The sequence below is a fragment of the Alosa alosa genome, chromosome 15 (genome assembly GCF_017589495.1).
Source record: "Alosa alosa isolate M-15738 ecotype Scorff River chromosome 15, AALO_Geno_1.1, whole genome shotgun sequence".
NCBI lineage: Eukaryota > Metazoa > Chordata > Actinopteri > Clupeiformes > Clupeidae > Alosa > Alosa alosa.
The window spans coordinates 17,088,218-17,113,952 of record NC_063203.1 but is presented as its reverse complement, the minus strand read 5'-3'; the positions used below and the strand labels follow the sequence as shown (position 1 = coordinate 17,113,952).

The 25,735-nt window shown below is 45.0% G+C and overlaps 1 protein-coding gene across 15 annotated transcripts in view; it reads left to right on the top strand.

Annotated features, from left to right (window-relative positions):
- gramd1bb (GRAM domain containing 1Bb) overlaps positions 1-25,348 on the top strand; it is a 124,596-nt gene extending 99,248 nt beyond the window's left edge. For 7 of the 15 annotated variants that reach the window (XM_048265342.1, XM_048265341.1, XM_048265345.1 and 4 more), the window contains 20 exons: positions 1,712-1,735; positions 4,662-4,682; positions 5,727-5,750; positions 10,942-11,026; positions 11,275-11,378; positions 11,574-11,669; positions 11,818-11,898; positions 12,057-12,172; positions 13,729-13,897; positions 14,183-14,411; positions 14,836-14,982; positions 15,231-15,349; positions 17,221-17,363; positions 17,658-17,761; positions 18,004-18,219; positions 18,737-18,827; positions 19,271-19,282; positions 19,827-19,934; positions 20,158-20,278; positions 20,680-25,348. In XM_048265342.1, coding sequence (XP_048121299.1) covers positions 1,712-1,735; positions 4,662-4,682; positions 5,727-5,750; positions 10,942-11,026; positions 11,275-11,378; positions 11,574-11,669; positions 11,818-11,898; positions 12,057-12,172; positions 13,729-13,897; positions 14,183-14,411; positions 14,836-14,982; positions 15,231-15,349; positions 17,221-17,363; positions 17,658-17,761; positions 18,004-18,219; positions 18,737-18,827; positions 19,271-19,282; positions 19,827-19,934; positions 20,158-20,278; positions 20,680-20,769 — 2,100 coding nt within the window. In that variant the 3' untranslated portion in view covers positions 20,770-25,348. Of the gene's footprint in view, positions 1-1,711; positions 1,736-4,661; positions 4,683-5,726; positions 5,751-7,324; positions 9,917-10,941; positions 11,027-11,274; positions 11,379-11,573; positions 11,670-11,817; positions 11,899-12,056; positions 12,173-13,728; positions 13,898-14,182; positions 14,412-14,835; positions 14,983-15,230; positions 15,350-17,220; positions 17,364-17,657; positions 17,762-18,003; positions 18,220-18,736; positions 18,828-19,270; positions 19,283-19,826; positions 19,935-20,157; positions 20,279-20,679 lie in introns of those variants that run through there. The other 8 variants (XM_048265333.1, XM_048265334.1, XM_048265335.1 and 5 more) reach the window with 5 other exon arrangements.
- Positions 25,349-25,735: the final 387 nt, after the last annotated feature.

Genomic DNA, 25,735 nt, shown 5'->3' with positions numbered 1-25,735 from the left:
CACACACACACATACACACACACACACAAGTGTAGGGCGCAATGAGGAGCTGAGAGGAGAGTGTGTAGTTAGCCTGCTTGTCGCTCTCCTCCTCGTCTTCCTGCTCCTGCTCCTGCTCTGCCCCACGGTGCTAGCAGCTGTGACCGCAGGGGCCGGTGGAGCTTTAGCGGAGGGATTAGTGGAGCTAGCAAGGCAGGCCAGGCGGCCATGGCGAGGCCAGGGCGGGACAGCCTGCCCGGTGAGCGCCTGCCGGGGCCCTGGGTCACCACAGCGAGGAGCGGGCATGACATCACCGCTCCCTGCCCTGCCTGCCCCACAGCGCTTCTGCCAAGTACTCCTCAGGAGGACGCACAGGAAGTACAGGCAACTCGAGGGGACAAGAAGCTAACAACACATTGTGTGCTCCCTTTCACTGTTCCTCCCCTGTCTCTTTCTTCCTGCTTTATTTTACCCTCTCTCATTCTCTCTCAACTAACCTTGTTATTCACATTCAGTCCTGCTCCTGTGCACCTTTTCTCATCCTCCCTCTTTTTTCTCTCTCTATTTGTATTACTCATCTAGTCTCACCCATCTGGTCTCACCTATCTAGTCTCACCCATCTTGTCTTACTCATCTCTCACCCATCTTGTCTCACCTATCTAGTCTCATCCATCTTGTCTTACTCATCTAGTCTCACCCATCTTGTCTCACCTATCTAGTCTCACCCATCTTGTCTTACTCATCTCTCACCCATCTTGTCTCACCTATCTAGTCTCACCCATCTTGTCTTACTCATCTCTCACCCATCTTGTCTCACCTATCTAGTCTCATCCATCTTGTCTTACTCATCTAGTCTCACCCATTTGGTCTCACCTATCTAGTCTCACCCATCTTGTCTTACTCATCTCTCACCCATCTTGTCTCACCTATCTAGTCTCACCCATCTTGTCTTACTCATCTAGTCTCACCCATCTTGTCTCACCTATCTAGTCTCACCCATCTTGTCTCACCCATCTAGTCTCACCCATCTTGTCTCACTTATCTAGTCTCACCCATCTTGTCTCACTTATCTAGTCTCACCCATCTAGTCTTACCCATCTAGTCTCACCCACCTAATCTCACACATCTAGTCTCACCCATCTAATCTCACACATCTAGTCTTACCCATCTCCTTTGCAGCAGATTGATGTGCTACATCTTGACATGCCACTCTAAGCTTGGTATCCAGTTCTGCTGCAGTGCAGAGGTTGCCTAGTTGTGGTGAGGCCAACAGAGATGTTGTGGTCCCTGCACTAACTTCCTTCCTCTTGCCCTCCCTCTCCCTCTCAATGCTTTCCCAACCTGTTTGCATCTGGGCACAGAGAGACATCTACACAGACATGAACATTAAAAGAAACACAAAGGCTACACACACACACATCCATGCACTTCTATGAGCATCCTCACACATGCGTGCGCACACACGCACACACACACACACACACACACACACACAGAGAGAGAGAGAGAGACACACACGCAAACACACACACAGAAAAAATCTTTTCCAAACTCACTGCCCTTGAGAAAGGCTGGCTCCTAATAGAACACTATCCATGTGAGATTCCCATCTGCCGAAGCTGTTTGATGTACATCAGCTCATCTGTCTGTCTTCCTGTGTTCTTCCTCTGTGGCTTCTTGTCTGACTGGACTTGTAACACTCCATTATCTTTTGTTTTAATTTGTTTTCCAGTATGACAGGCTAAACCTCATCAAAGTAAGCACTTCATTTCATTTTTAGTTTCACCCCCTTGACCTCACACGCCCCCTCTGTTCCTGGTAGCCATAGCGGTGTCAGTACTGAGTGTGTTGTTGCTGTTGCTACAGTGGCCCTCTTTACTCTTTACTTGCTGTCCCCAGCCTTGTTGCCCACCCCCGCCCCTCTCCCCTTGTCAGAAAGTGATAGATTTCAGTCAGACACATTTGTCATGCAGCCTCTAGTATAGAAGTCTATACAGTCAAATGTCAATGAATCAATATGGTGACAGAGGATATGACGTCCAGAAGCATGTTTAATGTGTTGGAGTGACAGAGGTGTCAGTGGGGACTCAATCACATGTATGACACAGATGGCACACACACACACACACACACACACACATACACATACCGTTGTTTTGCTCAAGGGACAAACATGCAGTACTTTTGGTGACTGAAACTAGAACTCTTTTGCTTTCTATTAAAAATCTTTGTGGTAGCTGAAGTACCAATGATGATCCAGTTGTGTGGGTACCTACTCAAGTACCGTAAATGGCTCTTAGGGTGAGGCAGGGCAGGGCTGACAGAAATAGTGATGGTTGCATCATATGGAATATACGCAGACATACATATTTGCTGATGCTGCTGCACATGATAATATATAGAATTATTTTTTTTTGGTTATGCTATATATTTGTAACTTAATTAAGTTAATTAATTGTAACAGAATTTCTTTAAACGATGTAACTGCAAAAACATCACCACTTATTATGATGCTAACTAGCATCACTACCATTCTGAAAATGCATGTCTTTCAGTAACTCTGAGTGTATTACACTGCCAACAGTGAAATGGTTACATACTACACAGTGTAGCTACATTTAGCTCCAAGATAGTCATTTTAGGTCATAATTTCTACAGACGACCTTAAAACAGTTCTAGTTGTAAAGTGGGTTTAATGAACCAGAGCTCGTTCTCCAGTTAATGTTGGTTCCCCTGTGGTCCAGGTCATGTTTAAAATATCTACAGAAAGACTAGAGTTGCTGTGTGTGTGTGTGTGTGTGTGTGTGCTTGATCTTATTCAGAAGAGTAAGCCAGAGGGAATTCAGGACAGGACACATCTAATCTGTCAAAGAAATCCTACTTCTGTAGCTTCTCAGCTCTCTCTCTCTTTCTCAGTTCACTCTTTCTCCCTCCCTCTCTCTCTCTCTCTCTCCCCCCCTCAGTATGTATATATACTCCTGATCCTGTGAGGGAAATTTGGTCTCTGCATTTATCCCAATCCTTGAATTAGTGAAACACACTCAGCGAACACACAGTGAGGTGAAGCACACACTAATCCCAGCGCAGTGAGCTACCTGCAACAACAGCAGCGCTCGGGGAGCAGTGAGGGGTTAGGTGCCTTGCTCAAGGGCACTTCAGCCATGCCTACTGGTCGGGGTTCGAACCAGCAACCCTCCGGTTACAAGTCCGAAGCACTAACCAGTAGGCCACGGCTGCTATTTCTCTCCTTCTCTTCATCAATATATCTACCCGTCGCTCCATGTCAAAGTCTCATTTATTTTACCATCAAATAAGTGCACACATATCCTATTTCTCTCCTCTTGTTTCCACGGTCACTTACTCAGTCACACACACACATACACACACACACACTCACACATAGCCAGCCTGTTACAGCATTTCTTCTAGGTACTGTACACTTGAATAGTAAGCCCTGTCTCGCGCCCCTGTCAGCTCCAGATCAGATTAGCCTCCATTAAAGCTGTCACTCCCCCAAAGCCTTCCCAAAGACGGGGCCAGTGTGCCTGCACTCGCCTCCTCCACCACCTCCTCCATCACCTCCTCCTTCTCCTCCGCCTCCTCCTCCACCTCCTCCTCTGGCCCTAGCTCTCTCCGTCACTCACCACCAGTGCCATGTGGGACTTATCCCCCGCACTGCTAGCCTCCATGTTTTATGTGCAGGCTCAACAGGCGGGCCTGTGCCCTGTGGCTGTGGCTGATAATACCAACTCCTCAGTGAGAGTTGGTGGCTGGTGCTTGCCCTTTGTGTGCAGAGAGATATCAAGTCTGAAGGCGCCAGCAGGGGCAGTGAAGGATTCTGGTCTAATCACGTTGTGACATTAGATGGGAACTTGGGGTTTGGAAAATGTGAAGATTCACTCTCAGGTGAATGGAATGTGTAAATTAAGAGTGGTAGGGAAACCCTGGTGATAAGGAGACTGATTGTGTGGAATTTGTATTTAAGGGAAGGAGACAGTGTGATCAGTTGGATAGACATCAACACAGCCATCTGTGTTTTAAAAATAGCCGTGTCTTTTGAAACATGCTGGATATGGTGTCTCCATTGTAGAGCTTTATCATTGTGCTGCCCTCTGCTGTCAGCAAATGTAATTGTTTAAGTCATGGCGGCTGCAGGGATGACAGAGCAAAATCCATCATGAAGTCATCAGTGGCTCCACACGACTCTTTTTTGGGACATGATTGAAAAAGAAATAATAAAAAGCAGAAATTAGATCAAATGCAGAAATACACACTCATAAAACAACACACACATAATAGAAATAGCATACATACAAATGCATCACTTGTACTGACCTAGAAAAAGTGGGTATGGAGATATTTTAAATCCATCCTATCCTGGATTAAGGGGAATCACTTGTAGTGAAGGTAGAGTGAGTAGTGCTCTCCTTCTGGGCTGAAATTAGACACCCCATGTCAGAACCCACCCCCACCCCACCCCCACACACACACACACCCTCTAAAAATACTACTGCGGATTAGAGTGGTGTTCCAGCTAGCCATGTGGTGTGGGAAGCTGACGTGGAGATGTGTGGGGGGCTGTGCCTGGTTTCTCTGAAGTGAAGTAACTTACCTCTCTGCTCTCTCCTGTCTGTCTGTCTGTCTGTCTGTCCTCCTGCCTGCCTGCCTGCTGCACCCCGCAGAAGAGCCAGAGCTGGTACAACGTAAGTCACATATTCTTATATTCTTCTATCTGAGTGTGCTGAGTGTGTGTGTGTGTGTGTGTGTGTGTGTGTGTGTGTGTGTGTGTGTGTGTGTGTGTGTGTGTGTGTGTGTGTGTGTGTGTGTGTGTGATTGTGTGTGTTCATTTTCCATTAGTTACCACTGAGTGTCAGCACTGTGACATCCTCACAGATGCCTTGTGGCAGATGGACAGTCCTTGTGCTGTCCTGTTGTTTCAATGTCAAGGCCACTGTGGACATTCTCCAGTCTAGCTAGTGACTGATTAATAGTTCCTAAAAGAAGCGAGTTGACTTTGAGTGTGTTGCAGGACACACAGCTTAACACACACACACACATTGTTCCTTATATCGATTGAGTAGATGCAGCCCTGGAATTGGATAGGGCAAAGTACAGTACAGTATGTACACCTATATTCTAACTTGACCAATTTTAAATCCGACCGATTTTATTGTAATAATAATTATTATTGCTACTATACAGTATTGTAAAGTAGGCTTGGGAAAAATGTACTCCAAGTATCAAAGTTCTACCACAAGGGGGCATGCTGGCTGTTTTTTGGGCCATGAACATCAACATTTGCAGTTGATGAATTTCCATAGCATAATATTAAACAAGAAATATACTGTTTGTGCCGTGTTTGTGCGAAAAATGTTTGTGAATCATTATTAGCGGAGGACTGGGGGTTTAATTCCTTAGCATTAGTTAGCATACTAGTAGTGTGTGTGTGTGTGTGTGTGTGTGTGTGTGTGTGTGTGTGTGTGTGTGTGTGTGTGTGTGTGTGTGTGTGGTATGTCCACACATCTCAGAATACCTCTGTTAATGATCCCTGTGCCAAAGTCACACCCTACCTGGAACAACTCGGCTCCTATGGCAGTGTGTGTGTGTGTGTGTGTGTGTGGCTATGAAGTATCCTTATGTGCTTTTCCTTTATGTTATTGGGGTCTTCATCCTTTTCCTTTTCTTTATTGTTTTATATTTGTTTGTTTGTTTGTTTTTGTCTGTACTCCTTCTTTCTCTCCCCTTAGCATGAAAGACAGCACATCCTGAGAGTAAGCATGTCTTGTATTCTTGTAACTCCTTGATTATCCCCCTATTCTCTCTGATTTATCTCCTTCCTCTTAAGGCCCCAGTCTCTCCACGGGGTCTACTCATTTCTTCAGACGGCTCCTTGTTTCCACCTGATGGCAAGTTTTTTTGGGAGAGAAGCTGGCCTTGGATCAGTTACGTTTGGCAGCTATTATTTAAAAAATGGCAGATTTTACATGGTCCTATCGCCTCAGAATTGGCTAGCGTTTGATTAGCATTCTTAGCATCCAACATCACAGTTGCCTCAAAATTCTGCCTCTGTGGTGCGGCTCTCACAACCACAGACTCAATGCCAAAGCAGGTGACAACAAGTGGGTTCGGAACCAATGCATCGTTATGCAAACGTAACTTGACTAACTGTGGTACAAATCTCAGGAATCTAAGCTACTAGCATGTTAGCGTCAGTACTGTCACTCATCACTGCTCCAGACTACTGTGTGTGGTCTTCCATCCACATTCACTGTCAGTGGGGGAATTCTGCTGTGGTTGAAACCCATTTGCATGAAATGGAGGCATTTGCCTGCTGAAGGGAGTCTGCGCTACCACTATGCGGAGAAAGGCATGGCCCTGTGTCTATCCTGTGACTGAAAATACCACTGACACCATCCTGAGTCCTGAGTGAGCAAAATGTGGTTATATGTGCTCATGTGGTTCTAAGAGGAAGGACAGCCTGTTCATAGCTTTCAATGGGTCATTGTGTACAAAATAGGTTAAGATTGGTTTAGTTGCTAGGATGGTGTGTGTGTGTGTGTGTGTGTGTGTGTGTGTGTGTGTGTGTGTGTGTGTGTGTGTGTGTGTGTGTGTGTGTGTGTGTGTATGTGTGTGTGGCGATGATGACCTCCCATGGCCCTGAGTGCGCTATGATTAAAGCACATCCGTCCATAAGTGAGATCTGAGCCAAACCCCAGGAGAGAAATCAGTCACATCAGACACTGGGACCCCCACTAACACCTTAGCTAACTTAGCAAATGTTAACAGCTAATGCTAATACATATTTTTACCGAGCTATCAAGTGCTATCAAAGCTGATTCACTAACAATAGCTTCTGTGTTAGTTTGACGCAAACTGTAAAATGTGTTGTTATCACTATATGTGTGCTTCTTAATGCATGGAGCACAGAGCTGCAAAAAAAGGATGCAGTCTGTCACACAGAAACAATAGTGTGAAATGGAAAGGGACAGCGAGATGGAAAAAATAGGAGAAATGGTACAGAGAAGGACTAAAAACCAGAAAAGAGATAAACAGTGTTTGGGAGAGGTGCGGCTGTTGACTGTTGGAGGAGTGCTGCAGTACAAAAGAGCCACTGTGTGTGTGTGTGTGTGTGTGGCAGATGAAAGGCAGTGAGAAGCAGCCGGTCAGCGAGGGCCCAAGAGCAGTGGCCCCTCCATGCAAACTAACACACACACACACATAGAGAGAGAGAGAGACACACAAACACACACACACACACACACACACACACACATAAATTAAATCAGAGAGAGAGAGAGAGAGAGAAAGAGAGATAAACAAACACACACACATAGAGAGAGAGAGAGAAAGAGAGAGACACACACACACAAACACAAACACACACACACACGCACACACATACACACACACAGAAGAATAACCCTAGTGTGGGGACACTCATTCTCTATGAGGAGGCTGTTGTGATTTCACACCCCCACCTCCCTCATTCCCCTGTTAACCCTGAAGACAAGACACACTTGGTTAGATTGGAGAATCTCTCCACGCAGTCCAAATGCCACCGTACTGGACCTCCGTGACCTCACTGCTGAATGCATATTAAGATAAAAGTGCTATTAAATGCTGATGAGGAAGCTGATGAGGAAGCCTGTGGAAAGGAATCAGACTTCCTTAGTCACACACCTACTGTATATGCATACCATGACATCCAAACAAGCACCTCATTACACACACACATACTCAAACACACACACACTCACACATACGCACTCACACATACGCACACACACTTTGGTTGTCACTGTCACCATTTGCACAGGTGATGAGCAGCCCCACCCTTTGAGTGGCGGTGCCAGTCACCAGCGTCTCTCGGTGTTTGCTGAAGTGGTTAATGTATAACCCCTTCATCACGTCTCGTCCATGTCACAGTGAGACATGTTTCGACCGCACTGACACAGGCACCTATTGTACTGAGTTAAAGAGGCCCTTCCTGAGCATGTTGCAATAAAGCCTCCTTTAGTCCCCCTGAAGCCTTCCTCCAGTGATGAGGCAAGCATGTTGTTCCTTTGATCAAACAGGTTTTTCATGGAACATTAAAGCTGTGCAATTGCTGTGTTGAAAGTATGGTCTTTGCCATGTGCTTATTTGCCAGATGATAGATAGATAGAAAGATAGATAGATACTAGTGATTGCATTCACATTCCATGGACAATAACCTCCACCATCATCAAACATGTTCTGAATGCCTTTTTCAAAAATCCAATACCGCATGGCACAGTTCACCTTACCGCGTAATCACAGAATTCATAGTTTACCCACGTCTTATTTTACCACTACAACCCTGGTTGAAGGAGATAGTGGTAGAGAGATAGAAGAAAGGAAGTGCCTGGTAAGTGTATGCTATGGTGTATTGGGGTGTTAGATGTGTTAGGAGAAAACAGACTCTCAGAAGAGTTGGGTCTTCAAGAGCTTCTTGAGGATAGTAATGGACACCCCCCCCCCGGTAGTTGTTCCACCAATGGGGAACTACGAATGAAAATAGTCAGGATTGCCGTGTTCACCATGCTGGGCAGTAACATAAGCCTTTATGAAAGCATTTCATATCCAGGCATACAGACTTCCTGACTTTGTGTTGTTGTTACTTTTCCTGAAATGCAGTGACCTTTGCTTGACAGCGCTGTGGCCAAAAACTCTATTTGTTTGGTGTTATTGGTCTGCCATAATGGCATACAATAACTTAATTAGTTTATGTGATATGCTGGTCAGCTGGTCTGTGTAATAATCTGCCATTGGGCTTTTCTGATGGGTGTACCGTGTATGGTTAAGGGTGTGGAGAAAATAGATAAGGCTTAGACTTGAACATAGCATAAACATTCTCACTGAACAAGTGGGTGTGTGAATCTAAAATCAATGGCTAGATAAAGAGGAGTTAAGTGATATCTGGATTGCCAAACAACTTTCTGGGGAAACACCACAGATGTTATTTTTCCCTCACGAAGCTTTTCCCTCCTCCTGCCAAAGCGAGAATCATACAACCCTGACAAAAAGTCAGCCCACACAGAGTGGGGCGGAGAGAAGACCCCCAGGACTAAAGAACGTCAGGTCGTCCAAACTCTTCCCAGCGCTCTGCATTCCTGACCTGGGAAGCATGTGGAGAGCGAGCCATCTCAGGCACCGGAGGGTCGCACAGCGATTAAGGCACTTGTTTGTGTCGAGATGTGACTGAGGGTTTTTCCGCTACTCTCTCACCTCTGCGCTTGTAATTCATTCACCTCATCACCCTGTGGTGGGGGGGGCAGGCTGTGTGCTGAACTGAACTGAAGGGCTCTGTGGAGGATCATACAACTCCCCAGCAGAAAGGAGAGAAAGAGAGTGAGAGAGAGAGAGAGACTGAGAGAGAGGAGCAGGCAAGGAAAAACAGACGCCTCAATAATAAAGGATCTGTCAGGAGGGGTTACTAAAGGGCATTGGCCGGACAACTCCTCTCCAGTGAGGGTGTGTGTGTGTGTGGGGGGGGGGGGGTGGTGGTGAGAGAGAGAGAGAGAGGCAGGGATCATGAGGCTGTAGTCAGCAGGCTCCAACATTCAAACTGACAGTATCTGCTGTCTCAGACACACGCACAGCACAGAGCTCCGGGTCAGCAGTGGGAGGCTTCCACACATCCCTGTTCCGCAGCAGCAGCAGGAGCAGCTCAGCTCTTATCAGCCCCAGTGCAGTGGAGGAAGAAGAGGAAGAGGAGGAGAAGTGCTTCCTTGGGGCAATGGACCCACCACAGGACTCGCTATCGGACTGGGAGGCCCTGCTCGAGCTGGACGAAGCCCTGGCAGGGTGGCTTCCACAGGGTTCGGTGTGGGGCGAAGAGTGGCTCTGGACCACGTATCAAGTGGACCCTGCGGATCGGAACCAGCAGTTGTACGACGACGATGACGACATCCCAGCCGTGAGTTTGTTTGTGATGGGAGAAGGAGGAGGAAGAGGAGGGTAAACGGGAAGGAAGTGGGAAGAGTGCAGCTTCTATCTCCTTCAGTTACTTTTAGTTTAGGTTCAGTCATATCAGTTATCATATGCAAAGAAAACGTCCAAATCTTGGTGTTTGTCAGGGCTATTATCGACCACCATGAAGTCATTGTTTGTGTTGCATGGTTACAGCACTTTGGCAACAGACAGTTGCAGTGTTAGTCATCTGCCACTTACTTCCTCATCAGATGGATGTGTTTGGTTGAGGAAAATTTCAATGATTTTGATCTTCATTCTTGTTTACATATAACGTTACTATATATATGAATGTGGAGTATGGAATATGTATTTGCTGTTGTCTCTGGAATACATATTATGGCAACGTATCAAATACCCTTACAAAGCACATTGGGTAATACCCGGATATAAATGCAGTGGCACATACTCTATGGGGAGGCCAGATGAGGGCCAGATCTGGGCCGACTTCAGTCCATACTGGGCTGCCATGTGCGAGCCGTTTTTAAATGGCATGTGTGCTGAATGGGGCTTTGGAATGTGGAGAACTGCATTGCTGATGTCTAGCAACATGCCAGGCACCTCTACGAGACCACATTTGTAGGGATCAAATTTGACCCTTGGGGGATTTCCCCCCCATTTACCCTGGAGTTCATTTATTTATTCATTTGTTTGTTTGATTGTTTGTTTGTTCGCCTGCCTGTTGCCTGCCCTTGCTGTTTGCAGTCCACTCTGCCGTTTGCTGCATGTACTAACGTTACCCAAGCAAGCCAGTCCGTTCCTCCTGAGGGGCTCACCACAGGTGGACAGACACTACATCTCCATTAGAACGCTTACAGCGGTGACTGTGTGCATGTGCGTATGTGTGCCTGAGAGATTACGGCCGAAACGGTCAAAAGAGGGCAGTAGGGATGGTGTCCAGTGTGGACCAGGTCAGATATATATATATTTGCCTGTCCTGTTTCTCAGTACCTCTCTGTCCCTCTCTAACAGGTCTTGAGCCCTACGTATAAACAGCGTAATGAGGACTTCAGGAAGCTCTTCAAACAGCTGCCCGACACCGAGCGGCTCATCGTGGGTAAGGCACCAGAGGGGCAGGAGCAAAGGCTGGGGAGAGGCTGCCTGAATTAGTAAATTTCCACTCCTAAGAAAGATGTCTAAACTGTGCTGCTTGAGTTAACTTATCTATACACTCAATCTCTTACATTGTAGAAATGTGTTGATAATTATTCACAGGCAACGGTGAATTTAGTGAATTTATAATTCTCTCTCTCTCTCTCTCTCTCTCTCTCTTTCTATGTCTGGATGTGTGTGTGTGTCTTGTAGACTACTCCTGTGCTCTGCAGCGTGACATTCTGCTGCAGGGTCGACTCTACCTCTCGGAAAACTGGATCTGTTTCTATAGTAACATCTTTCGCTGGGAGACACTGGTACGGCTTCTCACGACCCTTATCCCCGTGTCTTAACCTTGTCTACTCTACAAGACATGTCTAATGTCAAATGTCAAACAACAGATGAACCACAGGTTTTATTTACTTTCCAAGTGTGTAGTATTGTGTGTAACCATGTGTGTGTGTGTGTGTGTGTGTGTGTGTGTGTGTGTGTGTGTTTGTGTGCGTGTGTAGCTGACAGTGCGTCTTAAGGACGTTTGCTCCATGACAAAGGAGAAGACGGCGCGTTTGATCCCCAATGCCGTTCAGGTGTGCACGGACACTGAGAAGGTAAGGCTCCTCTGTGCGTCCCTGTCGTGATGCCGACCATTTCTCCATTTCTCCACAGTGACATACCTGCCTTCAGTGCACTACGCACTTCTGTACTCTGGGTTCCCCCCTCCTCTCCCCGCCTGACCTCCATCTTTGTCGTCCGCAGCACTTTTTCACCTCGTTTGGGGCACGGGACAGGACCTACATGATGATGTTCAGGCTCTGGCAGAATGCCCTGCTGGAGAAGGTGAGAGAACAGCGACTCCCAAGAGCAGACTAAAGGAGTTTTATGAAGTCAGAGTTTTATTAAGTTTTGTCAGTTGAAATAAGTCATATTAATGTTAATAAAGACTTTGGTGGCTTGAAACTTCATTTTAATGGTCACTCTATGTCTCCTCCTTGTAGCCCCTCTGTCCCAAAGAGCTGTGGCACTTTGTCCATCAGTGCTATGGCAACGAGCTTGGCCTCACCAGTGATGATGAGGACTACGTTCCTCCTGACAACGACTTCAACACCATGGGGTGAGGACATCTACAGTAGCAACACAGCTGTGCTACAGTAATTTTATGACTGTGTAACAGGAAGTTCTCATGATGATAATAATAGTTTCCTCTTGCATTATAGAGAATCGCATCAGATAAAGTTCCTTGTATTCACACTTTCAGAAACATACCACCCAAACACACACACACACACACACACACACACACACACACGCACACACACACACACACACACACACACACACACACACACACACACACACACACACACACACACACACACACACACCCAAACACACACACACACACACACACACACACGCACACACACACACACACACACACGCACAAGACACACACACACACACACACACACACACACACACACACACACACACACACACACACACACACACACACACACACACACACACGACACCCAAACACACACACACACACACACACACACACACACACACACACACACACACACACACACACACACACACACACACACACACACACACACACACACACACACACAATCACGCTGATTTGAAGTTACCTATATAATAACTACCAGTGAGCCGCAGTCTCCGCAGCACTTCCCATTTTGACACTACAATAGACACAAAAAGTGCATCCAAATTCACCCATTCTTCTCTGTTGAACTACTGGAGAAGTACTCATAACACAGATATCACATGAAAGAGCCTTTTCTTAGCTTTTAAATGGTGCTAGTTAGCCGCTATTTGCTGTGATAAACTGTTCGTGATAAAAAATAACTTACAATTTTCAAGAAATGTAGCCTAATCATTATTCTCTGTGCCCATCTCCACACTCAATCATCTCGGTGGAATATCTCACAAACTCCTCACGCAACACATGACAAACCATATATCAGAATAAACAGCAGACCAATTTTTGGGCTTTAAACATTTCTTAAAACTGAGCTGTGCCTACATTGCCCAGATATCTATAAATATTAAAATCAGATAATATACAGCTCATGGTTAAGAGTCTGTCAATGTAGCCTTAATGATTTATTTTCACAAAATAAATTTTTTCTTAAGTTTCTTAAAAGTTTCTTAAAACTGAACTGTGCTTAAATTGGTCAATGCATGATTTCATAACCAGCCATATAGAAAATAAATCTTAAATATAGCCTAGATATCTGCAAATATTAAAATTAGATGATGTAGGCTACACAGTATAGTTAGATCAAGTTGGATAGCTCCAGAACTCAGGCCAAAGGATTATCTTAGAGGAGCCACACCACTTTTATGACACTATGGTATGTGCATGGAGGACAGGCCAGTTTTGAGTTCTGTCCAACATTGGTGGTAGGTTTAGAGAAAAATTCAGCACACATTAATCGTAGCGCAATAATGCTGATAACCGTAATCATTTATGTTATTATATACACAATATCACATTTTCATACTATATCTCTAGTGGCTGGTGAAAAAGTTGGGTGGCTGGTAGATTTTGGAATCCACCAGCCACAGTGGACAAAATATTTCCATCCCTGAAACACACACAGATGATTTATGCCCTTCTGTGATGGTCTACAGGTATTGTGAGGAGATCCCAGCCGAGGAGAACGAGATCAGCAATGACAACTCATCCAAGAGCAGCGGGGAGGCCAAGGCCGACGGCAGCCCCTTACCTACGCACAAGAAGTCCCTCTCCAACAGTGCCCTCCACCCTTCCAACACCAGCAGCAACGAGGCAGCCCTCTCAGTGAGTTCAGCCCTCAACCCACCAACACCTCAACAGTAGCAGCCATTTTAGAGGAAAAAAGATGGCAGTTAGTCAGACCTGTACTGCAGAGTGACAAAAGTACTTACTCTTCTGAATTCCAAAAATATTCAAATGGATTGAAGTATTGAAGCATTGTAGAAACCATATCTACTTAACTCAATGTAAAGTATCGATAACTAAGAGAAATCATTCTTAAAGTATACTATGAGTGTGTTTGGATTGCCTGTGCTCTATCCCTGCTTGTAAATGTGGTTATCTGGGCAGTGTTATAACTGCCGCCCCCTGTTGGCCTGTGTGCAGATCGACATGGCCCCCGAGGAGTACACGGACTGTCTGCCGGACGGAGAGCTGCTCGGAATCCCGGTGCTGGTCGACGATAGGAGCGGCGGGGAGATGGGGGCTGCCGTGCCCGTGCCGTCGCCCTCGCTGGACTTCAACGACAACGAGGACCTCCCCACTGAGCTCAGCGACTCCTCGGAGACGCACGATGAAGGTACGCCTCACACACTGTTGATTTACTATCAAATAACTACACATAGCTCTGCAGTCTTAGCCCATGTCCTACTACTTGTGTTCACATTCACTCACTCACACACACACACACACACACACACACACACACACACACACACACACACACACACAAACAACACACACACACACACACACACACACACACACACACACACACACATATACATATGCACTGATCATACACACATACACACAAGTCTGTCATCAGATTTCAGTAATACAAACGCCCTTTGTTGGTGAGAATAAAACACAATGAAAAATGATCTGTAATCATTTTTTTATGTGACAGCACTTTAATTGCAAGACAATAGAACTAAGTAAGACAATAGTGTGTGTGTGTGTGTGTGTGTCTCCAAGTATGTGATACATTTGCATGTTCTCAGCAGGAGAAGTGCAGGCGTTCCACGATGACCTGAACGGCCGGCAGTACATTAACGAGGTGTACAATTTCAGCGTGGACAAGATGTACGACATCCTCTTCGCCGAGTCGCAGTTCATGAGTGACTGGATGGACCAGCGGCGTTTCACCGGTCAGTCCCAGCAGCGTTTAGTTTTTTTGCCCTGGGGTTGTTTATGCGCCGACCCACTGATTAGATCAGAGAGATTAGGTCTCATGAGCTCACGGGGTTGATTCCCATGATGCACCAAAACTCTGGACAGCTGAGTGGCTTTGGGATAAAAGCTTGAATAAATTGAATAATTGTTAAATGAAAATATTTGACTCATGTTTTGTTCATTCTGTCTTTCCTAACACACACACACACACACACACTTGCAGACGTGGTGTATCACCCCTGGAGGAAAGAGGACGCTGGAAACCAGACAAGAGAGATCTTGTACACCATCTCCCTCTCCAACCCACTGGCCCCTAAGACAGCCACTGTTACAGAGACACAGGTAAAGGCCCTACACCCCCACACACAACCATCAACAGACAACATGGACGTACTCTCAAAAACACACACAGATATGGCACTCTGTGTTGCATCACTGCATGCATTCATATACATATTCATATGACCTTGTCTATGCATATTCATAGCATCACACATGAACATATACATGTACATGTATATAAGTTCAAGGATTAAAGTTCTCCGTCGTAGGACCTAATAGTGTCTCAATCAGTGACCGCTCAAGAAGATACGTCAGCCATGAGTTTCGCTTTGTTTATGTTGTAGCTACACGCTTGTCTCATTTGCTTAAAAAAAAGAACACGTCTGGAGGACTAACGGTCTAAAAGTTGTTAGTATAGTGTAAAAGTATAGTGACACAATCGAGTCAGCTGATGAGGTTGGCCAATCCGTTTAACTTTTTTGGATATGATACATTGTGAGCTCTATGTGCGAATTCGGAGAAGAGGCGTAGGCTGTGTTCTTTCCGTGCATCAATGTAGACAATTTCTTGCAAACTCTTGTCAGGGGAGGTCATTCATTTTGGGTGTCGCTATGACTTGAACAGATAGCCTGCTATGCCACCCGATGTGACCTATTATTATGACCGCCGTGCAGCGATTTTTTTCTTTCTTTTTCGCATGGCCAAATTTCCGTCTAAGATTCCTGGGACACTGAAAGACCGGGGTACACGAAACTTGGTGGGCATGTAACCCCACGTGGATAGCATGGAACCATCATTTTTTGTTTTGATCTGTAGCCCCCCCGCTGGACTGGACCCCCCGAAAGGAGGGTAGGGCAGACACATTTTTCTGTGAATATCTCGAGAACCGTAGGGTTTAGGAGGACCACCTTTTTTGTATGTTGATCTCAAGGGGCCATGTCAACCCATTCCATAACCACTCATTTCATGTATCGCCACCTAGTTAAAAACAAAAAAGTGTAGGATCATTATGACACCCTCCGAATGCATGCCAAGTTTCATGAACTTTCATTCATGGGGGGCCATACAATACAATAATTTATGTGTACATTTAGTGACCGTACACCAACAGAGTTTTCTGTGAATATCTTGAGAACCGTAACACTCTCACAAAAACACTCTCAATTCGCCTTATTCACATGGCGGCCATTGACGGCTAAAACGAGGCTACAGGGTACACAAACCATAGGATTGTTATGTTCTATGCATTCACCTGTAGGTGGCATTAATTATATAGTAAGTGTACCCTGTAGCCTCGTTTTGGTTTAAACAATGGCCGCCGTGTGAATAAGGTGAATACTCCCTTTACTTTGCTGTTTGCATCTTTTTGTAATTAAAAATCAATAGGTCGTGACCGCAAAGGGGGTGCTATCTATATAGATAGATGAACAACGTATGACTTATGGCCTGAAAAAAGTTCAAACAATTTTTGTTTTCACTTTAAACCCTGTAATATAAGCATATACATATACATTATGTACATATATACATCTTTGGAAAATGGCTGCTGAGTGGCTATCAAATGTGTTGACGGTCATATTCAAAATTAAAAGACCACTGCAAATTTGAATATGAGCGTCAACTCATTTGAATGTCACTCAGCAACCGTAGAATCACATCAGAAAAATGTGCAGTGGTCTCTTAGTTAGTTCCAGAGCTGTATATACAATACATGTATGTGATACAGCATCACATGTGGTACTCTGCATTTACATTTACAGTTAACAGGTCTAATCTGCTCTCCAGGTATAAGACACAAACACCTTAGCAACATCTAAGCAACTCTAGGAAGTGCAGTCGGAAACGTCCTCATTTCCTTCCTGTTCTTCTATTGTTTGCCCTGCCCTTGACCCGCCCTGCTCTCGCTCCTGGGGGTCTTTCCCCCCCCTCAGACTCTGTACAAGGCCAGTCATGAGAGCGAGTGCTACATCATCGACGCCGAGGTGATCACACACGACGTGCCGTACCACGACTACTTCTACACGCTCAACCGTTACATGCTAACACGAGTGGCCAAGAACAAGTGTCGTCTGAGGTAAGATTCATTAGTAGACGTTATCTGAGAGGGGGAGTTTGTTAAGCACTCTGTTACTGTAGTTTTAGATTTGTTGTAACCAAAACGATAAAAACATTGTTTATTCGCATCGTGACATAATTTCACTTTATGGAACCTGTCATTGACCATTAATAAACATTAATACATTTAAGGCAATGACAACCAAGCATCATTCTCTCTTACTGCATAAAGTTATCGTTTCAGCACTTTTTATCAGAACTGCATTAGGAAAATGTCATACTATTGACCGTCAAGTCTCTGCCATCTCCCCAGAGTGTCCACTGAGCTCCGCTATCGGAAGCAGCCCTGGGGTCTGGTGAAGGGCTTCATTGAGAAGAACTTCTGGAGTGGACTGGATGAGAACTTCCGCTCTCTCGGTAAACATCTCCACTGACCCTCTGTAACCTTTTCTATCTGTGTTGAAAGCAGAGGCACGAAAACAAATGTTGTTGACAGTGTGGCTATTCACAAGCCCTACAGACATCAAAGAGTATTCATCAGTATCAGTAATCTGTTCCATTTCAGATCACTGACTGTGGTTACAATGTGTGTGTGTGTGTGTGTGTGTGTGTGTGTGTGTGTGTGTGTGTGTGTGTGTATGCCTGTGTGCACATCACAGAGCTGGAGTTGGCCAAGCTGGAGGACGTCATGCTGACAGAGCAGCAGGCTGTCTCCCATCGTCCCTCGCCAAAAGCCAAGGCGGTCAAGAACTCCACGCTACGACGCAGGAAGAGGCCTTTACAGCACCTCCGAAACCAGCACATCGAGGAGGCCCTGAGCCCCGTCACAACGCCGACCGACGAGGAGGTCATCCACTGCATCAAACACGTGGCAGGTCAGGAGGGGCACACACACACACACACACACACACACACACACTCACACTCATAGCAGAATCTCGTTTATGAGTTTATGTTGTGTGGTGAATGTTTGTGTTGTTCTGCTATGCTGTGAGTGTTTGTGTTGTTAGAGTTTATGTTGTGTGGTGAATGTTTGTGTTGTTCTGCTATGCTGTGAGTGTTTGTGTTGTTAGAGTTTATGTTGTGTGGTGAATGTTTGTGTTGTTCTGCTATGCTGTGAGGGTTTGTGTTGTTAGAGTTTATGTTGTGTGGTGAATGTTTGTGTTTTTCTGCTATGCTGTGAGTGTTTGTGTTGTTAGAGTTTATGTTGTGTGGTGAATGTTTGTGTTGTTCTGCTATGCTGTGAGTGTTTGTGTTGTTAGAGTTTATGTTGTGTGGTGAATGTTTGTGTTGTTCTGCTATGCTGTGCTCTGCTGTGAGTCTTTGTGTTGCTCTGCTATGCTGCTGTGAGTGTTTGTGTTGAGAGAGTTTGTTCGTCCTCTCTGTGTCCAGGCTCCACCCAGACGAGGCAGCCCCCTGAACACCTCTCCAGCGGCTCGGCTCTCTGTAGCGTGTCCAAGCTTCTCCTTATCATCAGCTTTGTGTGAGTGCACATTCCAGCATGTACACACACACACACACACACACACACACACACACACACACACACACACACACATATACTCATGCAAACACACACATATCCCCAAAACAGATACACATACACAACTGTTAAGCAACCATGTATGCACAGACACCACACACACATACACACACACACACACACACACACACAAACACACAAACACACACACACACACACACAGCCTGTAGTCCTAAATGCTATAGTGGCTAAATAATGTAGCATGTGCACTTCAGCAAATGTAGATTTTAGATGTAGAAATGTAGAATTTGCTCAGGAAAACAACTTTTAATTTCTTGACTTAGTCAGTCAGTATCACCATTTCCTGTCTGTCATCTGTTCAGGACATCAGTTCAGGTTATAAATGTAACCCTTCTCTTTTTGTCTCTCTTGGCTCTCCGTAGGATCTGTATAAGGTACACATTTTTACTGATAACCCAAACTAGCTGAGCTGAAGTGCGTCATCCGCCTGTTTGGATCCCTCTAGTTGCCTTCTGTAATAACAGCAGCACAGTCTGCTTCATTACCACACATGCCATCCCCAGTTGCCTATGTGCAAACTGATACCCTGTCCAAGTGTAACCCTCTCGCTCTCTCTCTTGCTCTCTTTCTATCTCTCTCTCTCTCTTTCTCTCTTTCTCTCTCCTGTCTCTGCGCTCTCTCTGTCTTTTCTCCCCTCCCCTCCCTCTGTTTCTCTCCTGTTTCTTCTTACCCCATCTCTCTTTCTTCCTCTCTCTCTCTCCCTCTCTCTCTCTCTCTCTCTCCCTCTCTCTCCTCTCTTTCTCTATCTCTCTCCCTTCACCAGTCAGCTCATTCTGCTCCTCCCTCTCTGTCCTGTCCTTTCCTCTCTTGTCCAGTCCTCACTCCCCTGGTCTCATCAGTGCACTGTGTCCCTACAATCTCCCCCTGTGTCAGTGAGGTCTCACTGATCCCCCTGGTGGCTTTGCTCTGTCATTGCAGTCTGGTGCTTCTGGTGTTCCTGAACATGATGCTATTCTACAAGCTATGGATGCTGGAGTACTCAGCCCAGAGCCTTACCACCTGGCAGGGCTTGCGGCTGCAGGAAAGGTAGGCTGTAGTTGATCACCTTTCACAACACATTGTCTTATTTCACAACACATAACACATTATCTTTTTATTTATTTTCTTATTTTTGTGTTATTTTTTCTTAATTTTAATGCATTTTTAAATTAAATATATCTCTTATTATTTTCTCTCTCTGTCTGTCTGTGTGTGTGTCTGTGTGTGTGTGTGCGTGTGTATGCGTGCGTGCGTGTGCGTGTGTGTGTAGTAAACTCCCCCAGACTCAGATGGAGTGGGCCCAACTGTTGGAGTCGCAGCAGCGCTTCCATGATGCGGAGCTGCAGAAGTGGAGAGAGATCATCAAGTCCTCAGTGCTGCTCCTGGACCAGGTGACTCCCTAAACCCAACCAGCCACCTCTATCCAGCCCCCTTAGCACTCAGAGCCCGACACCAGCTCTCCCCACACTCTCCTAGTAATTAGACCTGAGGGGCTGATCCAGTGTCAGTGTGGTCCTGAGTGCTTTTCCCTAAAGAGCCTTTTCCCAACATCAATGACAGTTAGGCACACTGTCATAACGTGACCCTTTGATATTAGCAGTTAATTAATGAGTGACTCCAGCTTCACTCAGAGCACTTACACTTTAAATAGAGTGTCATTGCTATGGCAATAAGAACTCACAACCTTCACACTTTTAATGGATGTGTCTGGGTGATCTTTACAGGTCTTATGCGTAATATTTCTAACCATCTGTGTGTGTGTGTGTGTGTGTGTGTGTGTGTGTGTCATCAGATGAAGGACTCGTTGCTGAACCTTCAGAGGGGCATTAACCTACGGGACTACAGCTCGGAGGCTGAGGAGAAGCGCAGCCGATATCACTGACGCTGGCCTTTAGCCGGCCAGTCAGCCACCAGGGGCAGGGTGTGCAATGCAGAGCCGTGTGTGTGTGTGTGTGTGTGCTTGTACACTGATATGCATACCAAACCGAGGACGCGAGGAGGAGGTCAACCTCCCCAGCCCACGGGCGTATGATGACTATGCATACCAAACCAGCGAAAGGAGAGAAAAGGGATAGAAGAGAAAGAGGGAGGGAGGGAGAGAGAGCGAGAGAGAGCACATCACTGGGTTTTGTCCACGGAGCTGCCCAACCCCGCCAAGCCATGTGGGGAGGGGACGACTGGGGGTCGAATCAGGAAGCAGCCCCCCCGTTGTCAACAGGAAGTGGGGCTTCTTCTGCTCTTCGACGCTGTGGGGAAACGCTCTCCTCTCAGCACCCCCTCCGTGCTCGTCTCCAAGTCCCTTCTTTTTCTTTGTCTTTCACGTCGGAGGTGGACACGTCGGATGTCCAGGGCAGAGTCTCGCCCCAAGGAAAGGCAGAGAGACAAGAAGGGGTGTGGGAAGAGAACTTAGCATGCAATTCGTTTGTGTTCATTTTTTTTTTAATCCTGTTGCCTGCACTCCTGGCAACAAAGCTCCCCTTTGACCTTCTCTGACGGGTGTCTGGTGACATTGGTGATGCTCAGAGGAGGAGAGGATGGTCTCAGCAGGTCCAGCAGGTTTCCCCCCGGGCTCCCCAACACACAGTCTCTGCTCATGGTGGCAGCTGCAGAGATCCCCCAGAGGCATGCCTGACAGTACACACACACACACACACACGCATACACACACACACACTCACACACATTCTTGCACACACACAAACACACACACACACACACACATACACACACACACACACACTCATATGCAACATGCACATTTACACATACCACTCACCATGCACACGTAACAACAACATGTCACTCCTGAGAATCAGGTCGCCCTCAGCTCTCTCCCCTAGTGGCTGGAGTGTGTGTCTGTGTGTGTCCAGGCGGCCATTTTGCGGTGCCTGTCCGGGTTCTACGTCAGGGCTGGATTCCCTGACGCTTCTCTCCCGGTGCCAAGGTGCTGCATCCTCAGACAGTTAGTCATGGTAGAGGACCATAACCGGTAGATTAACTCTGCATCACAAGTGATTGTAACAGGCACTGGACTGGACCCTTGCCATTTTGAGAGTGGAGAGGTAACCAGCACCATCTGCATGTCCAGAGAAAGAGGTGACCAGACGCAGTAGTAGGAGACCCTCTTAAGAGCACTTGGCATGATGGTGGAGATCAAAATGGCTGCTTTGCAATAATGTTGGAAAGGAATGGTAGAGGAAATTTGGTCAAAATGGGTACAGATTTGAAAAAAAGGCACTGTAGATACTAACAGTGCCCTCTAGTGGCATGTCTCTCTCACTACGGACCAATAGAGAGAGAGAAGATCCGAGAGTCATTCATCAGTCTACTGACTAACAAATTGTTGTGAAATTAAGTTTATAATCTGTTCTATTAGAAGTTGTACAAAATAGATTGAGAGACTTATTGCAATGGACACCATCATGACCAAGTCAAGAATGTGTTACCTTCAAAAGGGGAACTGCAGCTGGACTGTTAGGGAGACTTGTGTCTTTTTGTGTTAGCGTTTGATGACAAAACTGTGATTATATCTCTTGAAAATGTTTAAAGATTGAAGGAATTATATTAATATATTTGAAATATATAGTATATTTCAGTATTTAATATATATTTCAAGGTATATGAATATACGCATTACAGATATTTATTGTTAATTTATGTATATAGGAAATTTATCAGAGTTATAGGCAAGGTGAAGAATTTATAAGGAGAAAAATAAGTGTTTTCTTCAACAGAGCACACAGACATGTCTGTGACGTGCCTGATGTGTTCGTGTATGTTTGTGCATGTGTACGTGTGTGTGTGTGTGTGTGTGTGTGTGTGTGTGTGTGTGTGTGTGTGTGTGTGTGTGTGTGCAGTGCAGGTGTGTGTGTGTTAATGCACATTCTAACATTTCTCAGATAGAGTTATGTTTACTGCATTTACATTCTGTATTTGTTAGTGTGTGTGTGTGTGTATGACACCGTCATTCCACATCTTGTGCACATGTATGTCTCATGGGTTTTTTTTTTCACGTCAGCCATGTGGAGCCAAACTGCCTTTCTCCTGCCCGCGCGTTTGGATTCAGCCTTGCTTCAGTCTACGCGGCGACAGTTTACAGACCTCTGCCCCCCAACCCCACCCCCCGCCCCCCTAGAGAGTGTGATTGGCCCCACTGACCTGTCACTCACCTCTAAGCCCAACCAGTGAGCTCAAAAGGGCCATACTGTCATTATTGCCCACAACAACTGAAACTGTAGGCCACCCTTTAAAGGCTCAGGGGTCCCTCTTCACTGCTGTATATCCTGACTAGTCAGCACGAGTCACTTCAGAGTAATTCAGAAGGAAAAGCAAGAGGGTTGTTACCCCTACTGTGGAATGTCTCAAAGTGCTCTGAGATTCAAACCAAAACCTTTGACATTTGGTTTTTATTGGTCATACTGGCTTCCATCTCTTACGCTGAAGTGCACCCTGCACTTTTTCTCAAAATGGAGTCATGAAAATGAGCACTTTATGCATCATCCAAATACTATGAGAGAGAGAGAGACAGAGAGAGAGAGATTCAGGGTGCAGGGTGAGTTCACTGTTCGTGTCAATGAGCCAGGTATCCATGAATGCAACATGGAAGCGTTTTTTCTTTCTTTCTTTCTTTAGTAAAGAAAAATGCAATGGCAACAGTGGCTGTGTGTGGTGTGATGTTTTCACCCTCACAGTTATGTAGTGCTGGTTACTGATGTGTCTGAAAACAATGTGAGAGACCATAATATTAGAGCGCACAGTTGCAACGCTAGATTGTCAATGGTTCACAGGAAATGCCGTTCGATGAAAAGAAAGCATCTGACACACTAACATACTAAGAATCCAGTTGTCTCTCCATAGACCATCAAAACTAAATATCCTTTCTGGGTTTCTAACGACCATGCTTGTTTTGTTTTTTTTTATTATTATTATTACGATTATGATATTATGATGTCATTGAGTACAAAAGGGTTTATTGACAAAAACAATCCATTCCGAGTGGTTGTTGTGACAGTATGTTGAGGATGATGAAGATGATGATTGTGACGATGATACTAAAACAATATTGTTGTGATCCATATTTTCTTTTCAAATCTGTGTTCTCACAAACTGGGTTTTCAAGGAGTTAGTTGCATCCTGACTGTAGTGCTTGTCCTATTTCCATTCCCAAGTAAGAAATACCACGGATTTGACCAAGAATCAAGCAAACATTTCAAATGCTTCTGCGCTTGTTCTGCTGTACACCCACTCTGAGTGAACTTGGACTGTTTTGACTTTGCTGTGTGATGATCAAGGTATTGGTTGATTGTCCTTTTAAAATATTGAAGTTCTGGTTGGAAATGTTTCTGTTTTATAGATTCAGTTTCACAATCATTTTTAGGTTTATTCCACTGAACGACGTGCTGACATGATACTCCGCGTGTGTCTGTGAATAATTCATAAACAGTACTGTATATGAAAGGGTGGTAGTCAACATTGTCGCTTATGTTTCTGTTTGTTTGTTTGTTTTTTCCTGAAATGTATGAACATTCTTCCTCTAGCTGAAAAACCAATAGGGACCATTGTCTTGTTATGCTACTGAGGGCTTTCATGTGGAGATGTCAAGGATTGATGATGAATGCAGTCGGGGAAAAAAGAAATCAAATGCTTGGAAATCACAATTAACTGTGGTCACGTTTACATTCAACTTTCCTTCTTGCTTTTCCCTGTCAAATCAAATAACTTATCAGAATGAAAGCATGGGTTCTATTTTGCCATGTTAATCCCCAATGTAAGTGCTTTTTTTTTCTCATAGAAACCAAGTTCTGACTCAAACTCTCAATCTGAATTCTGAAACAAATATTGACTCTTTTCCACTGATTCTGTCGAATAGAAGCTTTCAATTCTTTAAACCTCTCAAAATGAGTTCAGACTAATAAATCTCAAGTTTGTTCTTTAACCAAAAGGACCAACCCTCAACCACTCTAAAAAATGTCGAAAATCATGGGCCTTTTGATGTTTCTATGGTAACACACCCACTCTTCATTCCAGATTAGAATTCTTACTGCACTTGCTGAAACATCCCCATTCTCTCCCCCACATATATTTTTGATCACACTCTGATAATGCTTTTCAAGCAAGTTGAGGCATTACTCATTCCACTTTAGTCATGTCAGAAAAGGAGCCTGATAATATCTCTTTTTTATTTTGTTGTTTTTTTTTTTCCAGAGCTGTTTTGATCTCTAGAGAAGAATCAAATAGATTTATACATATTATATATATATATATATATATAATATGATACGTAATACATTATATCCGCACTGTTCATGTGCAGTGTGCACTGATGATGCGGAGGGTCAGGGCCGTGCTGTGCGTGGCTCTCGGCTCTGCCCATGACTTTGCCTAATAGAAAACTAAGCTAAAGTGGCTTCTGATTCAAGTGATGTAGGGAGGTCTGAATAAAGAAGTATTCAAGAAACTCACCCCTGTGTGCTGTATTCTACTTGCGTGACTCGATTTCAAAAAAAAAAAAAAACTCACAATGATGCATTGATGGTGTGGGAATTGGGGATGAAATATGGCCAGAGGATATGTTGCTAATATATTTGAAAGTTTAGGGAAAGCATGTTATGACACCTGTAGATAACCACTTTGATGTCTCATTTAGTAACAGAAACAGTGTATCATGCCAAAGCAAAAGCTAAGTCAAACATCTTATAACAGTGTAACAAATAATTAATTTAAATATCTATAACATTCCCCTCATGAGGCTGATGACTGGGGCTTTAGTGATTTATATTCACAATATTACACAATTCACAGCACTTTCCATTCTACTGGCATGTGCTGTTAAAATGGCTCACACTTAA